This window comes from Ahaetulla prasina, chromosome 1 (assembly GCF_028640845.1).
Source record: "Ahaetulla prasina isolate Xishuangbanna chromosome 1, ASM2864084v1, whole genome shotgun sequence".
Lineage (NCBI taxonomy): Eukaryota > Metazoa > Chordata > Lepidosauria > Squamata > Colubridae > Ahaetulla > Ahaetulla prasina.
Genome location: NC_080539.1, coordinates 2739739 through 2760150, shown reverse-complemented (window position 1 = coordinate 2760150; position 20412 = coordinate 2739739). Strand labels below are relative to the sequence as shown.

Here is a 20412-nt window from a genome sequence, read left to right as displayed (position 1 = left end):
CAGAATAGAATGCAATGCAATGCAACGCAACGCAACGCAACACAACACAACACAACACAACACAATACAATACAATACAATACAGGAATGGAATAGAATAGAACTGAACGGAGTGGAACGGAACGGAACGGAACGGAACGGAACAGTACAGAACAGAACAGAACAGAACAGAAAATATGGAATGGATGGAAGCGAAGCAAAGCAAAGACAATACAAAACAGTACAGTAAAGTACAGTACAGGAATAGAATAGAATAGAATAGAATAGAATAGAATAGAATAGAATAGAATAGAATATATGGAATAGGAGTAGGAATAGAACACAGCACAGCACAGAACAGAATAAAATAACAGAATTGGAAGGGACCTTGGAGGATTGGATCAATTGGATCCCACCATTAAAGGTAAAGGTAAAGGTTCCCCTCGCACATACGTGCTAGTCGTTCCTGACTCTAGGGGGCGGTGCTCATCTCCGTTTCAAAGCCGAAGAGCCAGTGCTATCCGGAGACGTCTCCGTGGTCATGTGGCCGGCATGACTCAATGCCAAAGGTGCACGGAAGGCTGTTCCCTTCCCACCAAAGGTGGTCCCTATTTTTCTACTTGCATTTTTACGTGCTTTCGAAACTGCTAGGTTGGCAGAAGCTGGGACAAGTCACGGGAGCTCACCCCCGTTACACGGCAGCACTAGGGATTCAAACCGCCGAGCTGCCAACCTTTCTATCAACAAGCTCAACGTCTGAGCCCCTGAGCCACCGCGTCCCACCATTAGATCCAGCCAATTCTGTAACAAGTGCTTTTTTTTTGGTTTTTTGTTTTTGCATTTCTGAAAGAGATTGTGGAGGCCTGATATCTCTCTCGCGCTGAGCCCAGTTGGAGCCTCAGGAAAGAGTTTTGTCCAGACAGGGCTGGAATTTCCACCCATCTCAGAAGAATGCAATCCACGATAAATAGAAAAAAAACAAGAATTATCATAAGTAGTGCCAACTCATGGAAAAGCTCATGGGGGGCGGGGGGGGGGGGAAAGAATGAAGGTTTGTGTGTTTGTGTGTTTTGGGACAAGCAACTTCACCGCATGTTTTCGAAGCTGAGAAATTGCAAGTCCCTGCCTTTTTTTGTTTTTTTGGAAAAAAAAAAGAATAATTGGTGGCGAAGGCATAAAGTGAGCCAAGTTTACAAAGAAAAAAAAAATCGTTAAAGACACTTTAACGCCAGTGTATTGCTGGTGTTCAGCAAAAAATTGCTCCCCGGTTGCTATGCGTTTGCAGTGAGTGTGCTTGTATGTGTGTGTGTGTGTGTTTGTGTTGGGGCAGGAAAGAGACAAGAGGCATTAGCAAATGTTTATAAGGCATATTCGGATGATTTCATCTTGAACACAACGCGGAAAGTCGCAAACTTAGCTCACCGCAACTGAGCCTCGGTTATTGTGAGAACTGAAGGTCGTGCTTGAACAAACCTTGGCTAAGAGGTGTGAGGGAGTTGTGGGAACATACAGCCTCTTAGACCAGGGGTCTCCAACCTTGGCCACTTTAAGACTTCTGGACTTCAGTCCACAAGTCTTAAAGTGGCCAAGGTTGGAGACCCCTGTCTAAGACACTAGCTTGAGGATGTAGGAGCAGCCTTTCTCAACCTTGGCGGCTTGAAGAAGTCAAACTCCCAGAATTCCCCAGCCAGCCTAGCTTAGGATCATTTTTCACTCAGTCAGCTAGCCAGATGTTGAGACTGAATTTGGCACCTTTTGTTCACCTATCAGGTCTTTCCCTAGGACCCAGCATAAGCAGATGTGATTGGCAGATGGTTTTTGCTGGGGTTAAAAGATTTTGTCGCAGGAGGGAGGCTTCTGCGGGTGTTTTGAGACAAAAGCAATGGGCCTCTTTTTCAATAAATTAATCCCTAAAAATATCAGCCTTTGTCAGTCTGGCAATTGAAGATGGCTGGACTTCCACTCCCAGAATTCCCCAGCCAGTCTGCTTTACGATGGGTGGACTTCTAGTATTCCCCAGCTAGCCTGCTTTAAGAGGGGTGGACTTCCACTCCCAGAATTCCCCAGCTAGCCTTCTTTAAGATGGGTGGACTTCCACTCCCAGAATCCCCCAGCCAGCCTGCTTTAAGAGGGGAGGACTTCCGCTCCCAGAATTCCCCAGCCAGCATGCTTTAAGAGGGGAGGACTTCCACTCCAAGAATCCCCCAGCTAGCCTTCTTTAAGATGGGTGGACTTCCGCTCCCAGAATTCCTCAGCCAGTATCTTTAAGAGGGGTGGACTTCCACTCCCAGAATCCCCCAGCCAGCTTGCTTTAAGTGGGGAGGACTTCCACTCCCAGAATCCCCCAGGTAGCCTGCTTTAAGAGGGGTGGACTTCCACTCCCAGAATTCCCCAGCCAGCTTGTTTTAAGAGGGGTGAATTTCCACTCCCAGAATTCCCCAGCTAGCCTGCTTTAAGATGGGTGGACTTCCACTCCCAGAATTCCCCAGCCAGTATCTTTAAGAGGGGAGGACTTCCACTCCCAGAATCCCCCAGCCAGCTTGCTTTAAGTGGGGAGGACTTCCACTCCTAGAATCCCCTAGCTAGCCTGCTTTAAGAGGGGTGGACTTCCACTCCCAGAATTCCCCAGCCAGCTTGTTTTAAGAGGGGTGGACTTCCACTCCCAGAATTCCCCAGCCAGCTTGTTTTAAGAGGGGTGGACTTCCACTCCCAGAATTCCCCAGCCAGTATCTTTAAGAGGGGAGGACTTCCACTCCCAGAATTCCTCAGCCAGTATCTTTAAGAGGGGAGGACTTCCACTCCCAGAATTCCTCAGCCAGTATCTTTAAGAGGGGTGGACTTCCACTCCCAGAATTCCCCAGCCAGCCTGCTTTAAGAGGGGTGGACTTCCACTCCCAGAATTCCCCAGCCAGTATCTTTAAGAGGGGAGGACTTCCACTCCCAGAATTCCTCAGCCAGTATCTTTAAGAGGGGAGGACTTCCACTCCCAGAATTCCTCAGCCAGTATCTTTAAGAGGGGTGGACTTCCACTCCCAGAATTCCCCAGCCAGCCTGCTTTAAGAGGGGTGGACTTCCACTCCCAGAATTCCCCAGCCAGCCTGCTTTAAGAGGGGTGGACTTCCACTCCCAGAATTCCCCAGCCAGCCTGCTTTAAGAGGGGAGGACTTCCACTCCCAGAATCCCCCAGCCAGCTTGCTTTAAGTGGGGAGGACTTCCACTCCCAGAATTCCCCAGCCAGCCTGCTTTAAGAGGGGTGGACTTCCACTCCCAGAATCCCCCAGCCAGCCTGCTTTAAGAGGGGTGGACTTCCTCTCCCAGAATCCCCCAGCCAGCCTGCTTTAAGAGGGGAGGACTTCCACTCCCAGAATCCCCCAGTCAGCAATGCTTTAAGAGGGGAGGACTTCCACTCCCAGAATCCCCCAGCCAGCCTGCTTTAAGAGGGGAGGACTTCCACTCCCAGAATTCCCCAGCCAGTATCTTTAAGAGGGGTGGACATCCACCCCCAGAATTTCCCAGCCAGCATGCTTTAGGATGGGTGGACTTTCACTCCCAGAGTTCCCCAGCCAGCCTACTTTAAGAGGGGTGGACTTCCATCCCCAGAATTCCCCAGCCAGCATACTTTAAGAGGGGTGGACTTCCATCCCCAGAATTCCCCAGCCAGCATGCTTTAAGAGGGGAGGACTTCCAGAATTCCCCAGCTAGTCTTCTTTAAGATGGGTGGACTCCCACTCACAGAACTCCCCAGCCAGGGGTACTTTAAGAGGGGTTTACTCCCACTCCAAGAATTCCCCACCCAGTCTACTTTAAGAGGAATGGACTTCAACTCCCAGAATCCCCCAGCCAGCATGCATTAAGAGGGCTGGACTTCCACTCAGAGAATTCCCCAGCTAGCAATTCCAGAATGCTGACTGGGGAATTCTGGGAGTGGAAGTCCACCTTGTTTAAAATTGCCAAAATTGAGAAAATTGGCTGTAATTGGCTGTAACGGTAAGATTTGGAAACGACAGCCACACAGTTGGGAAGGGATTTCTTTTTTCTTTTTTTTTTACTTTAAATACACCTCTAGGAATTCCGAGTGGTCTCCCATCCCAACCAGGCCCGATCCTGCTTAGCTTTGGCGCATTCAGCCAAACCTATCCAGGTCCAGGAGGCTGACCCCAAATTCTCCACCCAATGCGAACGATCCAAGTTTTTCCTTGGAAGCTACGAAAGCCCCAACTCTCTCTGGCTTGACCCCTGAGATTTCCATTTGCTCCTCTGCCCGAGCAGAGAAGAGCACTACAGGTAGACCATAACAGCCCAAGGAGGATCTTTTTTCACCAGGGCGTCTAGTATCCATGGAAGACACCCCCCCCCAAAACGAAGGCTCGAAGGAAGAGGAAACACGGTGCGAAAGAGGCCCGCCAGGCGGGTCTGAGCAGCGGAGAGGAACGCTTGGCGGGCGATGTGCGCAAGTCGAGGGCTCGTCTTGGCACAACCCGTGGGTCAATTTTTACACCACTTTCTCCTACCTGCTCGGAGGTGTAAAGTCCGCCACGCTGCATAAAAATCAGGGCCGGCTGAAGATCTGGCACGAATCGGTTTCTGATTTGTGCCTAAGAGGTCTATGTTGTAAAAAGTGCCCTTCTTGGGCAGATGTTGGTTGATGATTAGCCAATTCCATTGAGACAGGTTTAGCAAGCCAGCTTCGGCCTTGGCTCTTCCTGGGAGCTCCGGATTTAAGACAGGATCCAACTTCCCATCTCTTTACACCTGGCGGGCAGGGGGAATTGGGGATCTAGCCATTGAACCGAGGAATTGTTTTGTCCCGGTTTGTTGTCTTCACGACAGCCTCGTTGGGTAGGCAGGGCTGGGTTCAGAAGGCGTGGCGAGACAAGCAGAGGCCAGGCAAGTTGTGGCGTATTTATTATTTTGTTTGTTTAGCTTTTTATTGATCTGTATCTACTCATTTGTGCTCTTTCTTTATGAATAATTCAAGGCAGCGGACGTATCCAACGTACCTTCGTCTTGTTTTCCCCATAACAACAACCCTGTGAGGTGGCCTGGATTGAGAGAGAGGGACTGACACAAAGACACCTGGTCTGCTTTTATGCCTAAATTGGGACTAGAACCCACCGTCTCCTGGTGATTGGCCCAAAGTCACCAGACTGGCTTTCTTGGCTAAGGTGGGACTAGAACTCACCATTGCCTGGTGATTGGCTCAAAGTCAGCCAATAAGCTTTCAGGCCGTTAAGGCAGGACTAGAACTCACCATCTCCTGGTGATTGGCCCAAAGTCACATAGCCAGCTTTCATGCATAAGGTGGGACTAGAACTCCCTGTCTCCTAGCGATTGGCCCAAAGTCACCAGACTGGCTTTCTTGGCTAAGGTGGGATTAGAACTCACCATTGCCTGGTGATTGGCCCAAAGTCAGCCAATTGGCTTTCAGGCCTTAAGGCAGGACTAGAACTCACCGTCTCCTGGTGATTGGCCCAAAGTCACATAGCCAGCTTTCATGCATAAGATGGGACTAGAACTCCCTGTCTCCTAGCGATTGGCCCAAAGTCACCAGACTGGCTTTCTTGGCTAAGGTGGGATTAGAACTCACCATTGCCTGGTGATTGGCCCAAAGTCAGCCAATTGGCTTTCAGGCCTTAAGGCAGGACTAGAACTCACCGTCTCCTGGTGATGTCGTGTCCCACTCCTCCGCTGACGGCCGGGTCAGGGAAATCCGAATCAGGCTTGCCTCCGCAGCTGTGCCAAACTCCTAGCAAAGTCCTCAGGGCAGGCAGGAGACCAGAAAGTGACTTCAGCAAGATATGTTTAGACTTTGCCTGACTCAGAGAATGCCAGAAAGCAGGTCCTTTATATAGGCCATGGGGTGTGGCTCCATGACTCAGCACTTATCCAGGCCTGCCCCTCCCTTCCTTCTGTTGCCTCGTCCATCAAGTCTTCTGACGCGAGGGTCACTCCAGTCGGCAGCTGTTGGCAACTGACCTCCCTCAGGCTCACCTGCTGTGGAGGAGGGGGAGGGGTCTAGTTGCTCCCTTTGCCTGGGCATGGAGCCAGAGCTGGGGGCTGGAGGTATTTCTTCCTCTTCAGCCTGTCTGGGCATGGAGCCAGGGCTGGGGCCGGGAGGCATACTAGGACATTCCTCCGTGTTCGGAAGCAGATAAGAAGGCCCCGGCTGTGGTGAGATCGGACGAGACACAACAGGTGATTGGCCCAAAGTCACATACCAGCTTTCATGCATAAGGTGGGACTAGAACTCCCTGTCTCCTAGCGATTGGCCCAAAGTCACCAGACTGGCTTTCTTGGCTAAGGTGGGATTAGAACTCACCATTGCCTGGTGATTGGCCCAAAGTCAGCCAATTGGCTTTCAGGCCTTAAAGCAGGACTAGAACTCACCGTCTCCTGGTGATTGGCCCAAAGTCACATACCAGCTTTCATGCATAAGGTGGGACTAGAACTCCCTGTCTCCTAGCAATTGGCCCAAAGTCACCAGACTGGCTTTCTTGGCTAAGGTGGGATTAGAACTCACCATTGCCTGGTGATTGGCCCAAAGTCAGCCAATTGGCTTTCAGGCCTTAAAGCAGGACTAGAACTCACCGTCTCCTGGTGATTGGCCCAAAGACATCCATTTATCTTTCATGCCTAAGGTGGTACTAGAACTCACCGTTGCCCAAAGACACCCAGCTGGGTTTCATGCCTAAGGTGGGATTAGAAGTCACAAAAACCAAACTGTCTCTCTCAGTATCAGCATTATCCATGGGAGGGAGGTCAAAAAAGTCAAACTATTTTGTTTTATAGAGGTTGTGATTTGGTTACATCGGGCTCTTTGCACACAGATAGACCTCAACTTAAAACCGTTCATTTAGTGACCATTTGAAGTTACACCACCACTGAAAAAGCGACTTATGACTGTTTTTCAGACTTACGACCGTTGCGTCATCTTCAGGGTCACATGATCAAAATCCACACGATTGGCAATGACTCATATTTATGACGGTTGCAGGCTCACGTCGTCCCCTTGTGCAACCTTTTGACCAGCAATGTCAATTGTGGGATCCAGATTCACTTAACAACTGGGTGGCTAACTTAACAACGGCAGGGATTCACTTAACAACGGTGGGCAAAAAGATTGTAAAATGAGTCAAAACTCACTTAATGACTGCCTTGCTTAACAACGGAAAGTTTGGACTCAATTTTGGATGTACGTTGAGGACTAGGTCGAATGCAACTATTCCAGTCTGACCTCTTTGTCATGGTTTTTTTTTTCTTTTCGTGCCACTGATCCAGCTATCATGTGGCAGGCAGTTCCACAGCTCGTGTGTGCATTGAGTGCAGTTGTTTATTCAACCCTCTTGGGTAACAGAGTTTTGAGGCCGTTTCCTTCTGGAGACGAGAAGCATCCAACCCAAATAAAATGCAATCAGAATAATCAAATGCACGCAGAAAACAATGGGCCGCTGAAAGATTAAATCCAGCTGACATTTGACGGTCTGGCCAGAAAAAGGGGAAAAAATAACATTTAAGGAAAAGAAGTTGGCGCCAAAAGATTTCAGTCTCAGCCGCTGACCGAACGGGTGGAATTTTTCCCTGCTAGAGATAACCAGCTTTGAGCTTTGCAAACCGCCAACCTGTCCCCAGCCGTCTTTTGCCAACTTGGTGCCTTGGAGGTGGCTGGATTTAAATTTAAGGAGCTAGATCTCAAGATTGTGCGGAGGGCGCCCGTTGGAGCAGGGGAAACAGGGCGTCCCAGTCCTGCTTGACTCCAAAATATTGGTTTGATAAGACGCAAGAAACAACTTTCGGCATCAGGGAACTCCTTGGGGTGGGATGCAATACAGGTAGTCCTCGATTTACGACCAAAACTGAGTCCAAAATTTATGTTGCTCAGTGAGACGTTTTGTTCAGTGAGTTTTGCTCCATTTTACAACCTTTGTTAAGTGAATCACGGCGGTTGTTAAGTTATCTACGCTTGAATCTGGCTTCCTTCACTGAAGGTCGCAAAAGGGGATCAGGTGACCCCTTGACACTGCGACCGTCATAAATGTGAATCAACTGCCAAGCGTCTGAATGTAAATCACATGATCGTGGGGATGTCGTAAGTGTGAACAGTGGTGGTAAGTCACTTTTTTCAGTACAGCTAGTCCTCAAAATACGACCAGAATTGAGCCCCCCCAAATTTACGTTGCTAAGTGAGAAATTTGTTAAGTGAGTTTTATCCTATTTTACGACTTTTCTTGCCCGGGGAAATTGCAGCCGTCATAAATGTGAGTTAATTGTCAAGCATCCGAATGCAACAGTCGTTAAGTGTGAAAAACGGTCCTAAGTCACTTTTTTTCAATGCCATCGTAACTTCAAATGGTCACTAAGCGAACAGTCGTAAGTGGAGGACTGACAACCCGTACCGCTGTTGTTTCTGAATGGTCACTAAATGGACTGTTGTAAGTCGAGGACTCCCTGTATAGATAGTCCTCGACTTATGGACACCATGGGGAACGAAATTTTCATTGCTGAGCAAGAATAACAGAATAACAGAATTGGGACCTTTGAGATCATCTAGTCCAACCCCCTGCTCAGGCTGGAAACCTTCCCGGCTGGTTTCCAACAAGCAAAGTCAATGGGGGAAGCCGGATTTGCTTAGTGACTTGCAGCGGGAATGGTGATTCAAAATCGGGTATGAGTCGCTTAACGGGCGCCTGGCTTAGAAACGGAAGCTCCAGGTTCCAAAAGGGGTCGTAAGTCGAGGACTACCTGTATATATTTGGGTTCCTGGCTGCCAGGCCTGTTAGCAGAGCCTGTTAACGTTGGGTAGCCTCTCAAACAGGTTCTCCTGCTTGAGGAGGGGGCTGGACTAGAGGACCTCCAAGGTCCCTTCCAGCTCATTCCATCCCATCCCATCCTTTCCTTTCGCCGCGAACTTAAAACTTATTTATTTCGTATGGCTGGACTAGCCTGATTTTTATTTTTATTGGATGGGTTTTTAAAATTTTGTGATTTTACGGGGGAGTACGTTTTTTAACATTTTGGGCATTTAAATTAGTTTTTTAAGGGATGTTTTTAATTATTGTGTGTATTTATATTTTATCTGCCTGTTCACCGCCCTGAGTCCTTCGGGAGAAGGGCGGTATACAAATTAAAATATTATTATTATTATTATTATTATTATCCTATCCTAACCATTTTTTATTCCATATTGTATTCTATTCTTCTATTCTATTTTTCCTATTCTATTTCCACATTGTCCTCTGTTCTGCTCTGTTTTGTTCCTGTTCCAAAATAAAGAGAAAGGAAAGATGAAACGAATAAAGTCATCGAAGGGGAAGTCCCCACGGCTGAGTCTTCCTCTATTTGTGGAGAGAGAATAAATTGCTGACTTAATTGCAATTTTTAAAAAAAATAAACAAAGCCGCAGTTAAGCCTTCCCATGTTTTGGGAGCTGGCAGAAGACTTGAGATACCCCAGGAACTGCTGCAGTGGAGGGTAAAATGAAAACCCAATGATGACCACAGCAGTCCAGCTGAAGCAGCCATCTTGACTTCTTTGACCTCTGCTGTATCACACCGCAGGCTAGCTCCCTTAAAATTAAAAATGTCTCACTTAAGAACACACGTTTCAGGTTCAATTGTAGTCATAAGTGGAGGATTACCTAGATGCGAAACTACACACAACACCCATTTCCTCCAACAACAGATGACTTAAACCAGGGGTCTCCAACCTTGGTCCCTTTAAGACTTGTGGACTTCAGCTTTGCTGGCTGAGGGACTCTGGGAGTTGAAGTCCACAAGTCTTAAAGGGACCAAGGTTGGAGACCCCTGACTTAAACAACAAGAAATGCAAATTTAAAATGGACTGTAAGAAGAACGGACATTAAATGTTATGGCAATTGAAGAAATATATAAGTGATGAAAATTTGAGTTCGAGAAGATGGACTGTAATTTGAGAAATGGACATGAAATGTGAAGGAATATACAAGTGGGAAAAAAAATTGAATTTGAGAAGATGGATTAATTTTAAAAATGGACTGTAAGAAGAAGTAATATGTGAAGTTGGTATTGCTTCTTTTCTTTTTTTCTTTTTATTATTCTTTCCTATCTCTTTATTTTTATTGTGAGGGGATCTAAAGTTTTAAATTTTTAAAGGTGGGAGGTTATGTATATTTTGTATACTTTAGTTTGTGATTGTTGGTCATAATACCCGGTATTTGCTCTGGGAAGTCTGGGGGGAAGGGGAGGAGGGGGGGAGAAAATGATACATGGATTGATTATTAATGTACAGTAATTTTTGAAGATATGAAATTAAAATTTAAAATGATATTGGGGATGCTTGACTGCCATTTCAGAAAGAAAAGGAGAGAGGAGTAGAAGGTGGGAAGAAAGTAGGTAGGAAAGAGTAGAGAAGGAGGAGGGGAATAAGAAGGTTAGATAGGGTGGAAGAAGGGAGGAGTGGAGAAGGAGGAGAGGAAGTAGTAAAATGAAGGAGATGAAGGATGGGAAAGTAGTAGAGGGTAGAGGGAGGTTGTGAAGAAAGGAAGTGGCAGTCGGGCAGGCCTGAATCAGTAATAAATAAAAATTAATGATTAATGATGGGGAAAAAAAAAAAAGAAATGCAAATTCACTTAACAACCTCAACTTACAAACGCTTCATTTCTGGACTGTTCAATGCTACAACGGCACTCCAAAAAGGGACGTAACGACCGTTTTTCACACTTACGACCGTTGCAGCATCCACCACCCCCCCTGAGATTCAGAACGCTGGGCCACTGACTCGTAGTTATGACGGTTGCTGTATCCTGGGGGAATAGGGGAGTCACATGATTGCAACCTCCTGATGAGCAAACTCCATCTGGGAAGCCAGATTCAGAATCATCAGAATAGAGCTGGAAAAGGGACCTCGGAGGTCTTCTAGTCCAGCCCCTTGCTCAAGCAGGAGTCCCTATAGGGTTTGAGAAAAGTGGCTGTCCAGTTTCTTCTGAAGAAAAGCCATTCCACTGATTGTAATAGAATCACAGGGCTGAAAGGGGCCTTGAAGGTCTTCTAGTCCAGCCCCCTGCTCAAGCAGGAGATCCTATATCATTTCAGACAAATGGCTGTCCAGTCTCTTCTTGAAAACCTCCGGCGATTAATAATTGTTTCTTATAAATTTCCTCTTCTAGATTCCTCTTCTTTGTTGCTTATTTCTTTGTCTATTATTAATATATATTAATGCACCTCTCATAAAAGCTTTACTGGCGTCCCAAACCATTTCTATCGATGTTTCCTTATTCAAATTATAATCAAAAAATTCTTTCATCTGCTTTTTACATTGATTTACATTATCCTGATATCTAAACAAATTTTCATTTAATCTCCATGTTCTTCTACCTTCTTTTCCATATTGCAATTCCATCCAAACAGGACTATGATCAGACAAACATCTTGGCAATATCTTAAGTTTTCTTCACCCTAGAAAGCAAATCGTTAGAAATTAAAATAAAATCAATACGTGAGAAGGATTGATGCCTATCAGAGAAAAAAGTATAGTCTCTTTCCTCCAAATTCCGCAGTCTCCATACATCTCTCAACTCAAAATCTTCTATCATGTCAAAAAAGGATTTAGGCAGCTTTGCATGTGCAGGTATCTTCTTAGAAAAAATTCTCTTGTCCTTTTGTGTATCTATTACTCCATTCCAATCTCCCAATATAATACACGATTTATAATCCCATAGAATCAACTTATCATACAACATTCTATAAACTTTTTCTTCACTTCACTTAACAGGCGGGTGACTAGCTTAAAAAACTGCAACGGTTCACTTAACGTTCCATGGCTTAGCCATGGAAATTTGGGGTTCGGCTGTGGTTGCAAGTTGAGAACTGCTGTAGTAACCTCTCTCTCTCTCTCTGTGTGTTTTGTCTCCACAACGGCAACAGGCGGTGTGTGTTTACCAGCCTCTCCTAGTGTGAAGTTGTGGTCACCCGGAAGATCTCCCAAGCATCTGCAGCCAGAAGGTCACGTGGCCCATGGACAAGTGGACAGGGGTCTTCTAACCAGTGGGATGGAGGACACAGTCTCCAAGGAAGAGACCCAGCCTCTCCCCTCCCCGAAGGGGCCTTCGGACTGCAAAGATGGAAACGATTGTACGGAGAACCGACACCTCCTGGACAAAGCCACCAAGCCAACCTTGGAACTGACCGATGGGGTCCAGAAACCCAACCCAGCCAGCCATGGGGAAAATCGGGCCACCAATCCGGTGTCCAATGGCTTCTCTGGAGCCCAGAGTCCACTCGGTCCGGGCAAGGTGGCAGGAGACACCCTGGGCCTCCCCTCCGGACCCTCCCCTGGCCTGCCAACCACCGCCATCTTCGGGGTGGTAGGATCTCAACCGCCCTTGACGGAACAGCGGGAGAGAGAGACCTGGAGTAAAAAAATGGACTTTCTACTCTCGGTTATCGGTTACGCGGTAGACCTGGGCAACGTTTGGCGCTTTCCATACATATGTTACCAAAATGGTGGAGGTGAGTTCCAATGCTTCAAAGAACATTGAACGTAGAATAATAGAGTTGGAAGGGACCTCGGAAGTTTTCTAGTCTAACCCTCTGTTCAGGCATGCGGAGCCATATCTGTGGGCACGCAAGTGTTGCCGTAGCTCTCCAGTGCGCCAGCCAGCTGATTTTTGGGCCTTCCGGGCCCACTGGAAGTTGAGAAACGAGCTGTTTCCAGCCTCCGGAGGGTCTTCAGGGGGAGGAGGGCCGTTTTTGCCCTCCCCAGGCTCCAAGGAAGGCTCTGGAGCTTGAAGAGGGCGAAAAATGGGCCATCGGGGCCCACCGGGCCATCGTGTGCCAAAAGCGGGGGGAGCGCAGGGTCGTGTGGGGGTAGGGCTCATTGAATTATGGGAGTGGGCACGCGCAACCCCCCCCCCCTGTGCTCACCCTGCTTTTGACACCGAGGGCCATCACTGCCCTATACCATGACGGACAAAGGTTTGTCCAGTCTCTTCTTAAAACCCTCCAGTGAGGCAGCACCCACAACTTCTGGTGGCAAGCAGTTCCACTGGTTAATTGTCCTCACTGTGAGGCAGTTTCTCTTTAAATTCCAGGTTGCTTCTCTCCTTGATTAGTTTCCACCTGTTGCTTCTTGTCCTACCCTTCAGGGGCTTAGGAGAATAGCTTGACCCCCCAACTCTTCTTTGGGGCAGCCCTTGAGATTCTGTAGAAATTCTCCATCCTCCAGGTCCTGGTTGTCCCAAAGGTGCCTTTTTTTCAAGAGGCAACTGGACTTTCGGGTTTTTCTTTGAAGACGTTTCGCTTCTCATCCAAGAAACTTCCTCAGTTCTCCCAGGAGGTGTCCATGTGGCCCGATTTTGGCTGGCAGAGCGCTGCCGGAGGAGTGGAGTGGACTGGATTACAATTACAGTAGTGGCCAAAATTGTGGAAACCTTTTGGGAGAAGTGTATTTTCTAAAACTAGCTAATAACACCACTTTTTTTTTGTTAGTAAAGGGCCTCTGTGGCTCAGACTGCTAAGACAGTCTGTTACTAACACAGCTGCCTGCAATTACTGCAGGTTCTAGTCCAGGGGTGTCCAAACTTGGTCCCTTTAAGACTTGTGGACTTCAACTCCCAGAGTCCCTCAGCCAGCAAAGCTGGCTGAGGAACTCTGGGAATTGAAGTCCACAAGTCTTAAAGGGACCAAGTTTGGACACCCCTGTTCTAGTCCCACCAGGCCCAAGGTTGACTCAGCCTTCCATCCTTTATAAGGTAGGTAAAATGAGGACCCAGATTGTTGGGGGCAATAAAAGTTGACTTTGTATATAATATACAAATGGATGAAGACTATTGCTTGACATAGTGTAAGCCGCCCTGAGTGTTCGGAGAAGGGCGGGATATAAATGCAAAAAAAAAAAAGTAGTATTATAAAATTATATTATCAATGGAAAGATAATTTAATCAAGAATGTAATGCACTAACTTTTAGGAAGGATTTGCTATGAGAATAGCAGTTACAAGATAAAGAAGAAAAATGAAACACGTAGAAAAAAACGAGATATACAAAAATGATCCCCATGTCAGTTAATCCTTCGTTGGGCAACCTTTAGCATGAATGACGGCCTTACAACGTCTCCCCATGGAGTGAACCAAGTCTTTGAGTTCTGCAGCTGTTCTAATGTGAAACCAAGATGGAATGATGGCTTCTATTAACTGGGTTTTATTGCTGGGTCGCTTCTGACTAACCAGTTGCTTGAGTCAGCTCCCTAGATTTTCAATTGGGTGAAGGTTTGGGCTATTCCCAGGCCATTCCAGCAGTGGAATAGGATTATCTTGAAAGTCCAAAAAAAAAAAGTGGTGTTATTAGCCATCAAACCTCAAAAGTTAACATTACAGTTTAATGCCAGATTTTACATACTGCAGGTCCACTTAATCTACAATCAACAATCTGTAATTGACAGCAATTTCTATTCACTACCTGGGAAATTGACCTCCGCTGCTAGATCTTGTATTGTCATGTTATTTATGCGATTGCATTTTTATTATTAGTTGAATAATAAACATACAGTAGTATTATATATATATATGTTGTGTCCAATCACACTTGGCCAATAAAATTCTATTCTATTCTATTCTATTCTAAATAGCTTTTCTGCCTGGAAAAGCAATTTACTATTTTTTTTTAAAATTTGAATTTATATCCCGCCCTTCTCCGAAGACTCAGGGCGGCTTACATTGTGTAAGGCAATAGTCTTCATCCATTTGTATATTGTCAACTTTTATTGCCCCCCCAACAATCTGGGCCCTCATTTTACCTACCTTATAAATGATGGAAGGCTGAGTCAACCTTGGGCCTGGTGGGACTCGAGCCTGCAGTAATTGCAGGCAGCTGTGTGTTAATAACAGGCTGCATTAGCCTGGTGAGCCACTTCCCAGCCCTATTAAACAATGGGGAATAAATTTAGAAATAAAAAAGCATCAAACGCCCAACACGACCACACCCACCTCCAGCCACCCTGGGGGCCCCTCTGAGATCAAACACAACCCCGATGGGGCCCTCAATGAAACAGAGTTTGACCACCCTGCTACGAAGGTCGTAAGTGTGGAAAACGGTCCTAAGTCGCTTTTTTCAGTGCCGTTGCAACGTTGTATGTGAACGGTTGTAAGTTGGGGGACTACCTGGGTTTGCAATACAGAATAACAGAGTTGGAAGGGGACCCTGGAGGTCTTCTAGTCCAACCCCCTTCTAATCCTATCCTTTCGCCTAGGGGCCTTCCTCATACCGTACGCAATCATGGCCATCTTTGGAGGAATCCCCCTCTTCTACATGGAGCTGGCGCTGGGGCAGTATCACCGCCATGGCTGCATCTCCATCTGGAGGAAGATCTGCCCCATCTTCAAAGGTAATTCAAGACAGCCGGGCTGTTAGTATTTGTTGTGACCCAGGCCCAAGTAGTTATTACCAGACACAATCACAATTACCAGACACAATATTTGCAGATCCCTCGCATCCTGGACATAAACTGTTTCAACTCCTACCCTCAAAACGACGCTATAGAGCACTGCACACCAGAACAACTAGACACAAGAACAGTTTTTCCCCGAAGGCCATCACTCTGCTAAACAAATAATTCCCTCAACACTGTCAGACTATTTACTGAATCTGCACTACTATTAATCTTCTCATCGTTCCCATCACCAATCTCTTTCCACTTATGACTGTATGACTATAACTTGTTGCTGGCAATTCTTATGATTTATATTGATATATTGATCATCAATTGTGTTGTAAATGTTGTACCTTGATGAACGTATCTTTTTCTTTTATGTACATTGAGAGCATATGCACCAAGACAAATTCCTTGTGTGTCCAATCACACTTGGCCAATAAAATTCTATTCTATTCTATTCTATCAGTCCTAAACAAACATATTTTATTTTTAGAACAGCTGAGAATCACTTCATTCTCAGCTTTGTCCAAATTAATTCCAAAACAAAGTCCTTCAGAAAAAGTCCTTCGGCCTTATCGCAAACCTTTGTCTTCTTTGGCACCCTGCCAAAGGCTTTTCTTGGCAAAGCCCCACGAAGTTCAGAAACAAGAGACGCCGACTAGAAACCAATGTAGCAACGTTGCTTTCCTACAAAGAGCCCAAGAGTCGTTGCTGCTCTTTTAAGCCTTATGGGAGGGGCCAATCATCTCCTGGCCTTACTCCGGAGTCGTCCTTTTTGCTTTAGCTGCTCCTGCCTTCTGGCAGCTCTTCGCATGCGTGCATTAGGAAGGGGCTCCTCCTGTTCCTCTGCCTCTCTGCTGTCCGCCTCTGGAGGCTCCGGAGTCCGCGCATCACTCCCAGATGGCCCTGGCCCATCTCTGCCTCCGACGCAGAGCCCTCGTCTGGGCCCTCCCCTGACTCCAGGACTGGCCCATTGTCCTCCCCAGCTGCTGGTGGACCACAGTGTTATGGGATGTGGGGCAGGGCAGGGGTGAATGTAAAGTGGAAAGACCAAGAGGAGAGAACATCTGTATCTCAAGGTTGAACGGCAGGGTCCCTCTCTGAGCTTCTGGGTTTTCTTGTAGACATTTCATGACCCAGCTAGGTAGCATCATCAGTGCTAGAAGGAAGGGGGGTTTGTGAAGAAGGGGGGGGGAAAAGGAGGAGGAGGAGGAGGAGGACAACAACAACTATGGTCTCCTTGGTCCTCTCTGAGCCCCCTCTGTGGGGGCTCCCACCCTCTGGAACGAACTTCCCCCGGGTTTACGCCAAATACCTGACCTTCGGACCTTCCGCCGCGAATTGAAAACACATCTATTTATTCGCGCGGGGCTGGCCTAAATTTTATTTTTATTGGTTTTAAATTTATTATTAATTTTAATGGGTTTTTTAGTTTTATATGGCCATTTTTATAATAAGTTTTTTAATTAGTATTTTAAATTGTATATTTTGTACTGTTTGTTTTTTATCTTGGCTGTACACCGCCCTGAGTCCTTCGGGAGAAGGGCGGTATAAAAATTGAATAAATAATAATAATAATAATAATAATAATGGTGGTTTTCCTACAAACATTTCATGACCCAACTAGGTAACCTCATCAGTGCTAGAAAGGAGTGAGGCTTGCTCTCTCTTTATATACTAGTGACTTGCCCTGGTCAGTGTGGTTGCAGTGTGGTTTTCTCCTCCTTTGTAATTCCTAATTCTGCTTGATTGTTTGTCTGGATTGTTTGACCCAGATTTGGGTCAAAAAAATAATAATAATTCAAAATGGCATCCCAACCTGGCCGTCAAAGCTTCTGAATGGGCCTCACCCGGTCCTTCCTTCTTTTCCGTCCCTTTTCCAGGAATCGGCTACGCCATCTGCATCATTGCCTTCTACGTGGCCTCCTACTACAACACCATCATGGCATGGGCTTTGTATTACCTCGTCTCCTCCTTCCGCAGCGACCTGCCCTGGGTCAGCTGCGACAACGCCTGGAACACCCCGAACTGCATGAGTTACTTCTCCAACCAGAGCATCGCTTGGACGGCCAACTCCTCGTCCCCGGCCGAAGAATTCTATACGTAAGTGCATGTAAGTCGAAAGAGGGATGGTCGGGAAGACGGGAAGGAGGCGTGGACGATGGGCAGAGGAGTGGGGAAGCCCTTGGCTTTCTTGGAAGGTTTTTCTGGACACCCCCCAAAGCGCAGGTTCCCTGGCTAGATACCCCCAGTTGGGGGACGAAAGAAAGCCAGACTCCTGCTGCCAGTTTGAACACACACACCCCCGACCCATGGTATATAGGGTCTCTCCTGCTTGAGTAAGGGGTTGGACTAGAAGACCTCCGAGGTCCCTTCCAACTCTGATAGTCTATGAATCTACAAGGAAGGAAAGAAGGAGAAAGAGGAAGGAAGGAGGGAGGGAGGGAGGGAGGAAAATAAAAATAAAAAAGAAAGAAAGGAGAGAGGGAAGGAGGGAGGGAAGAAACTAGAGGAAAAGAGATAGAAAAAGAAAGAAAAGGAAGAACAGAAAAAGGAAGGAAGGAAAGAGAGAGAAAGAGGAAGGGAGGGAGGGAAGGAAAATGGGGAAGGAGATGGGAATGAGAGGGAGGGAGGGAGGGAGGGATGGCAATGAATGGGAAGGGGGTCAAAGGGATGATTCAACGTGGAAGTAAGGAGACATTTCCTGTCCATGAGAGCAATTAACCAGGGGAACAGTTTTGCCTTCCGAAGTTGTGGCTGCTCCAACACTGGAGGTTTTTAAGTAGAGATTAAACCACCCTGCCTGAGTAAGGGGTTGGACTAGATGACCTCTGAGGTCTCTTCCAACTCTGTTATTCTGATCGTGACTTGCACTCCTAGGGATCAGCGTTAGCTCCCATCAAACCCCAGCCAATGATTATGGCCAATGAACATCATGGGAGCGATCCTTTCACCCTGCCAGAGAGCTGCAGGGAGCCCTGCACAAGGGCCCCCTCCCTCCCTCCCTCCTCCCTTCCTTTCCTCCTTCCTTCCTTCCTTCCTTCCCTCCCTCCTTCTTTCCTTCCCTCCTTCCTTTCCTCCTTCCTTCCCTCCTTCCTTCCCTCCCTCCCTCCTTCCTTCCTTTCTTCCTTCCTTCCTTCCCTCCCTCCTTTCTTCCTTTCTTCCTTCCTTTCCTCCTTCCTTTCTTCCTTCCCTCCCTCCCTTCTTCCTTCCTTTCCTCCTTCCTTCCTTCCCTCCCTCCTTCCTTCCTTCCTTCCTTCCTTCGTTCCTTTCCTCCTTCCTCCTCCCTCCTTCCTTCCTCCTCCCTCCTTCTTCCCTCCTTCCTTCCCTCCTTCCTTCCTCCTTCTTCCTTCCTCCCTCCTTCCTTCCTTCCTCCTCCTTCCTTCCTTTCTTCCTTCCTTCCTTCCTTCGTTCCTTTCCTCCTTCCCTCCTCCTCCTTCCTTCCTTCCCTCCTCCTCCTTCCTTCCCTCCTCCTCCTTCTTCCCTCCTTCCTTCCCTCCTTCCTTCCCTCCCTCCCTCCTTCCTTCCTTCCCTCCTTCCTTTCCTCCTTCCTTCTCTCCCTCCCTCCTTCCTTCCTTTCTTTCTTCCTTCCTTCCCTCCCTCCTTTCTTCCTTTCTTCCTTCCTTTCCTCCTTCCTTCCTTCCTCCTCCTTCTTCCTTCCTCCCTCCTCCTTCCTTCCTTCCTCCTCCCTCCTTCCTTCCTCCCTCCTCCTTCTTCCTTCCTCCTTCCTTCCCTCCTCCGTACTTCTTCCCTCCTTCCTTCCTCCTTCCCTCCTCCTTCTTCCTTCCTTCCTTCCTCCCTCCCCTCTTTCTGTTTCTTTCCTCCCTCCCTCACCTTGCTCTCCTTCCTTCCTTCCTTCCTCCTTCCTCCCTCCTTCCTTCCTTCCTCCCTCCTTCCTTCCCTCCCTCCTCTTCTTTCCTTCCTCCTTCCTTCCTCCTTCCTTCCTTCCTTCCCTCCCTCCCTCCCTCCTGTTTCTCTCCTCCCTCCCTCACCTTGCTCTCCTTCCTTCCTTCCCTCCCTCCCTCCCTCCTTCCTTCCTTCCATTTCTCTCCTCCCTCCCTCGCTTTACTCTCCCTCCTTCCTTCCTTCCTTCCCTCCCTCCCTCCCTCCTTGCCCCCTTTGAATAGTGGGGGTGCTGACGCGGCCCCCCGTCTCTGCTGTCCCTTTCAGCCGCCACGTTCTGCAGCTCCACCGAGCGAAGGGCCTGGAGGACCTGGGCGGCATCAGCTGGCAGCTGACCCTCTGCCTGCTCTTCATCTTCACCATCGTCTACTTCAGCATCTGGAAAGGGGTCAAAACATCTGGAAAGGTGAAGAGGAAGAAGGAGAAAGAGAGGAGGAGGAGGAGGAGATGGATGGAGGCAGAGGACGGGACCTTGGGGTCCCAAAAAACAGAGATTCTCCCTCTGCCCTTTCTTCTTCTGGGTCATGTGACAAAGACCCCCCCCCCCGTCCCTCCCCAAAAGAAAGATTAGGAGATGGTTTTTGGAGTCCTTTTGGGTGGCAGGGATTGGCTGACCCAGGGGGACAGGGATGAGGCCCATGGGAGGTGGGCAGGTCTCAGTTATGGTATGATATGATATCTATCCACAAATGGAAGAATCCCATTTCCTTCCTTCCTTCCTTCTCCTCTTTTTCTCTTTCCCGTTTCCCTTTCCCTTCCTTTCCTCCTTCCCTTTTTCCTCTCTCATTTTTTCCTTCCTTCCTTCCTTCTCTTATTTTCCCTTTCCCATTTTCTTTCTTTCTTTACCTTCCTTCCTTTCAATTATTCTTTCCTTCCCTTCTTCCCTCCTTTGCCCTTTCCTCCCCCTCTTTGTCTCTTTCTCATCTTCCTTTCTTCTACTCTTCCTTCCTGCTACTCTTCCTCCCTCCATTTCTTTTTCTCTTTCTTTCTTTCTTTCTTTCTTTCTTTCTTTCTTTCTTTCTTTCCTTCCTTCCTTCCTTTCCTTCTTTCCTTCCCTTCTTCCCTCTTTTGCCCTTTCCTCCCCCTTTGTCTCTTTCTCATCTTCCTTTCTTCTACTCTTCCTTCCTTC

At 47.4% G+C, this 20412-nt stretch overlaps 1 protein-coding gene across 1 annotated transcript in view; it reads left to right on the top strand.

Moving 5' to 3' along the window:
* SLC6A4 (solute carrier family 6 member 4) overlaps positions 1 to 20412 on the top strand; it is a 51441-nt gene that overhangs the window by 6330 nt on the left and 24699 nt on the right. The window contains exons 2-5 of the mRNA XM_058163972.1: positions 11877 to 12461; positions 15198 to 15332; positions 17264 to 17483; positions 19551 to 19689. Coding sequence (XP_058019955.1) covers positions 12002 to 12461; positions 15198 to 15332; positions 17264 to 17483; positions 19551 to 19689 — 954 coding nt within the window. The 5' untranslated portion in view covers positions 11877 to 12001. The remainder of the gene's footprint in view (positions 1 to 11876; positions 12462 to 15197; positions 15333 to 17263; positions 17484 to 19550; positions 19690 to 20412) is intronic.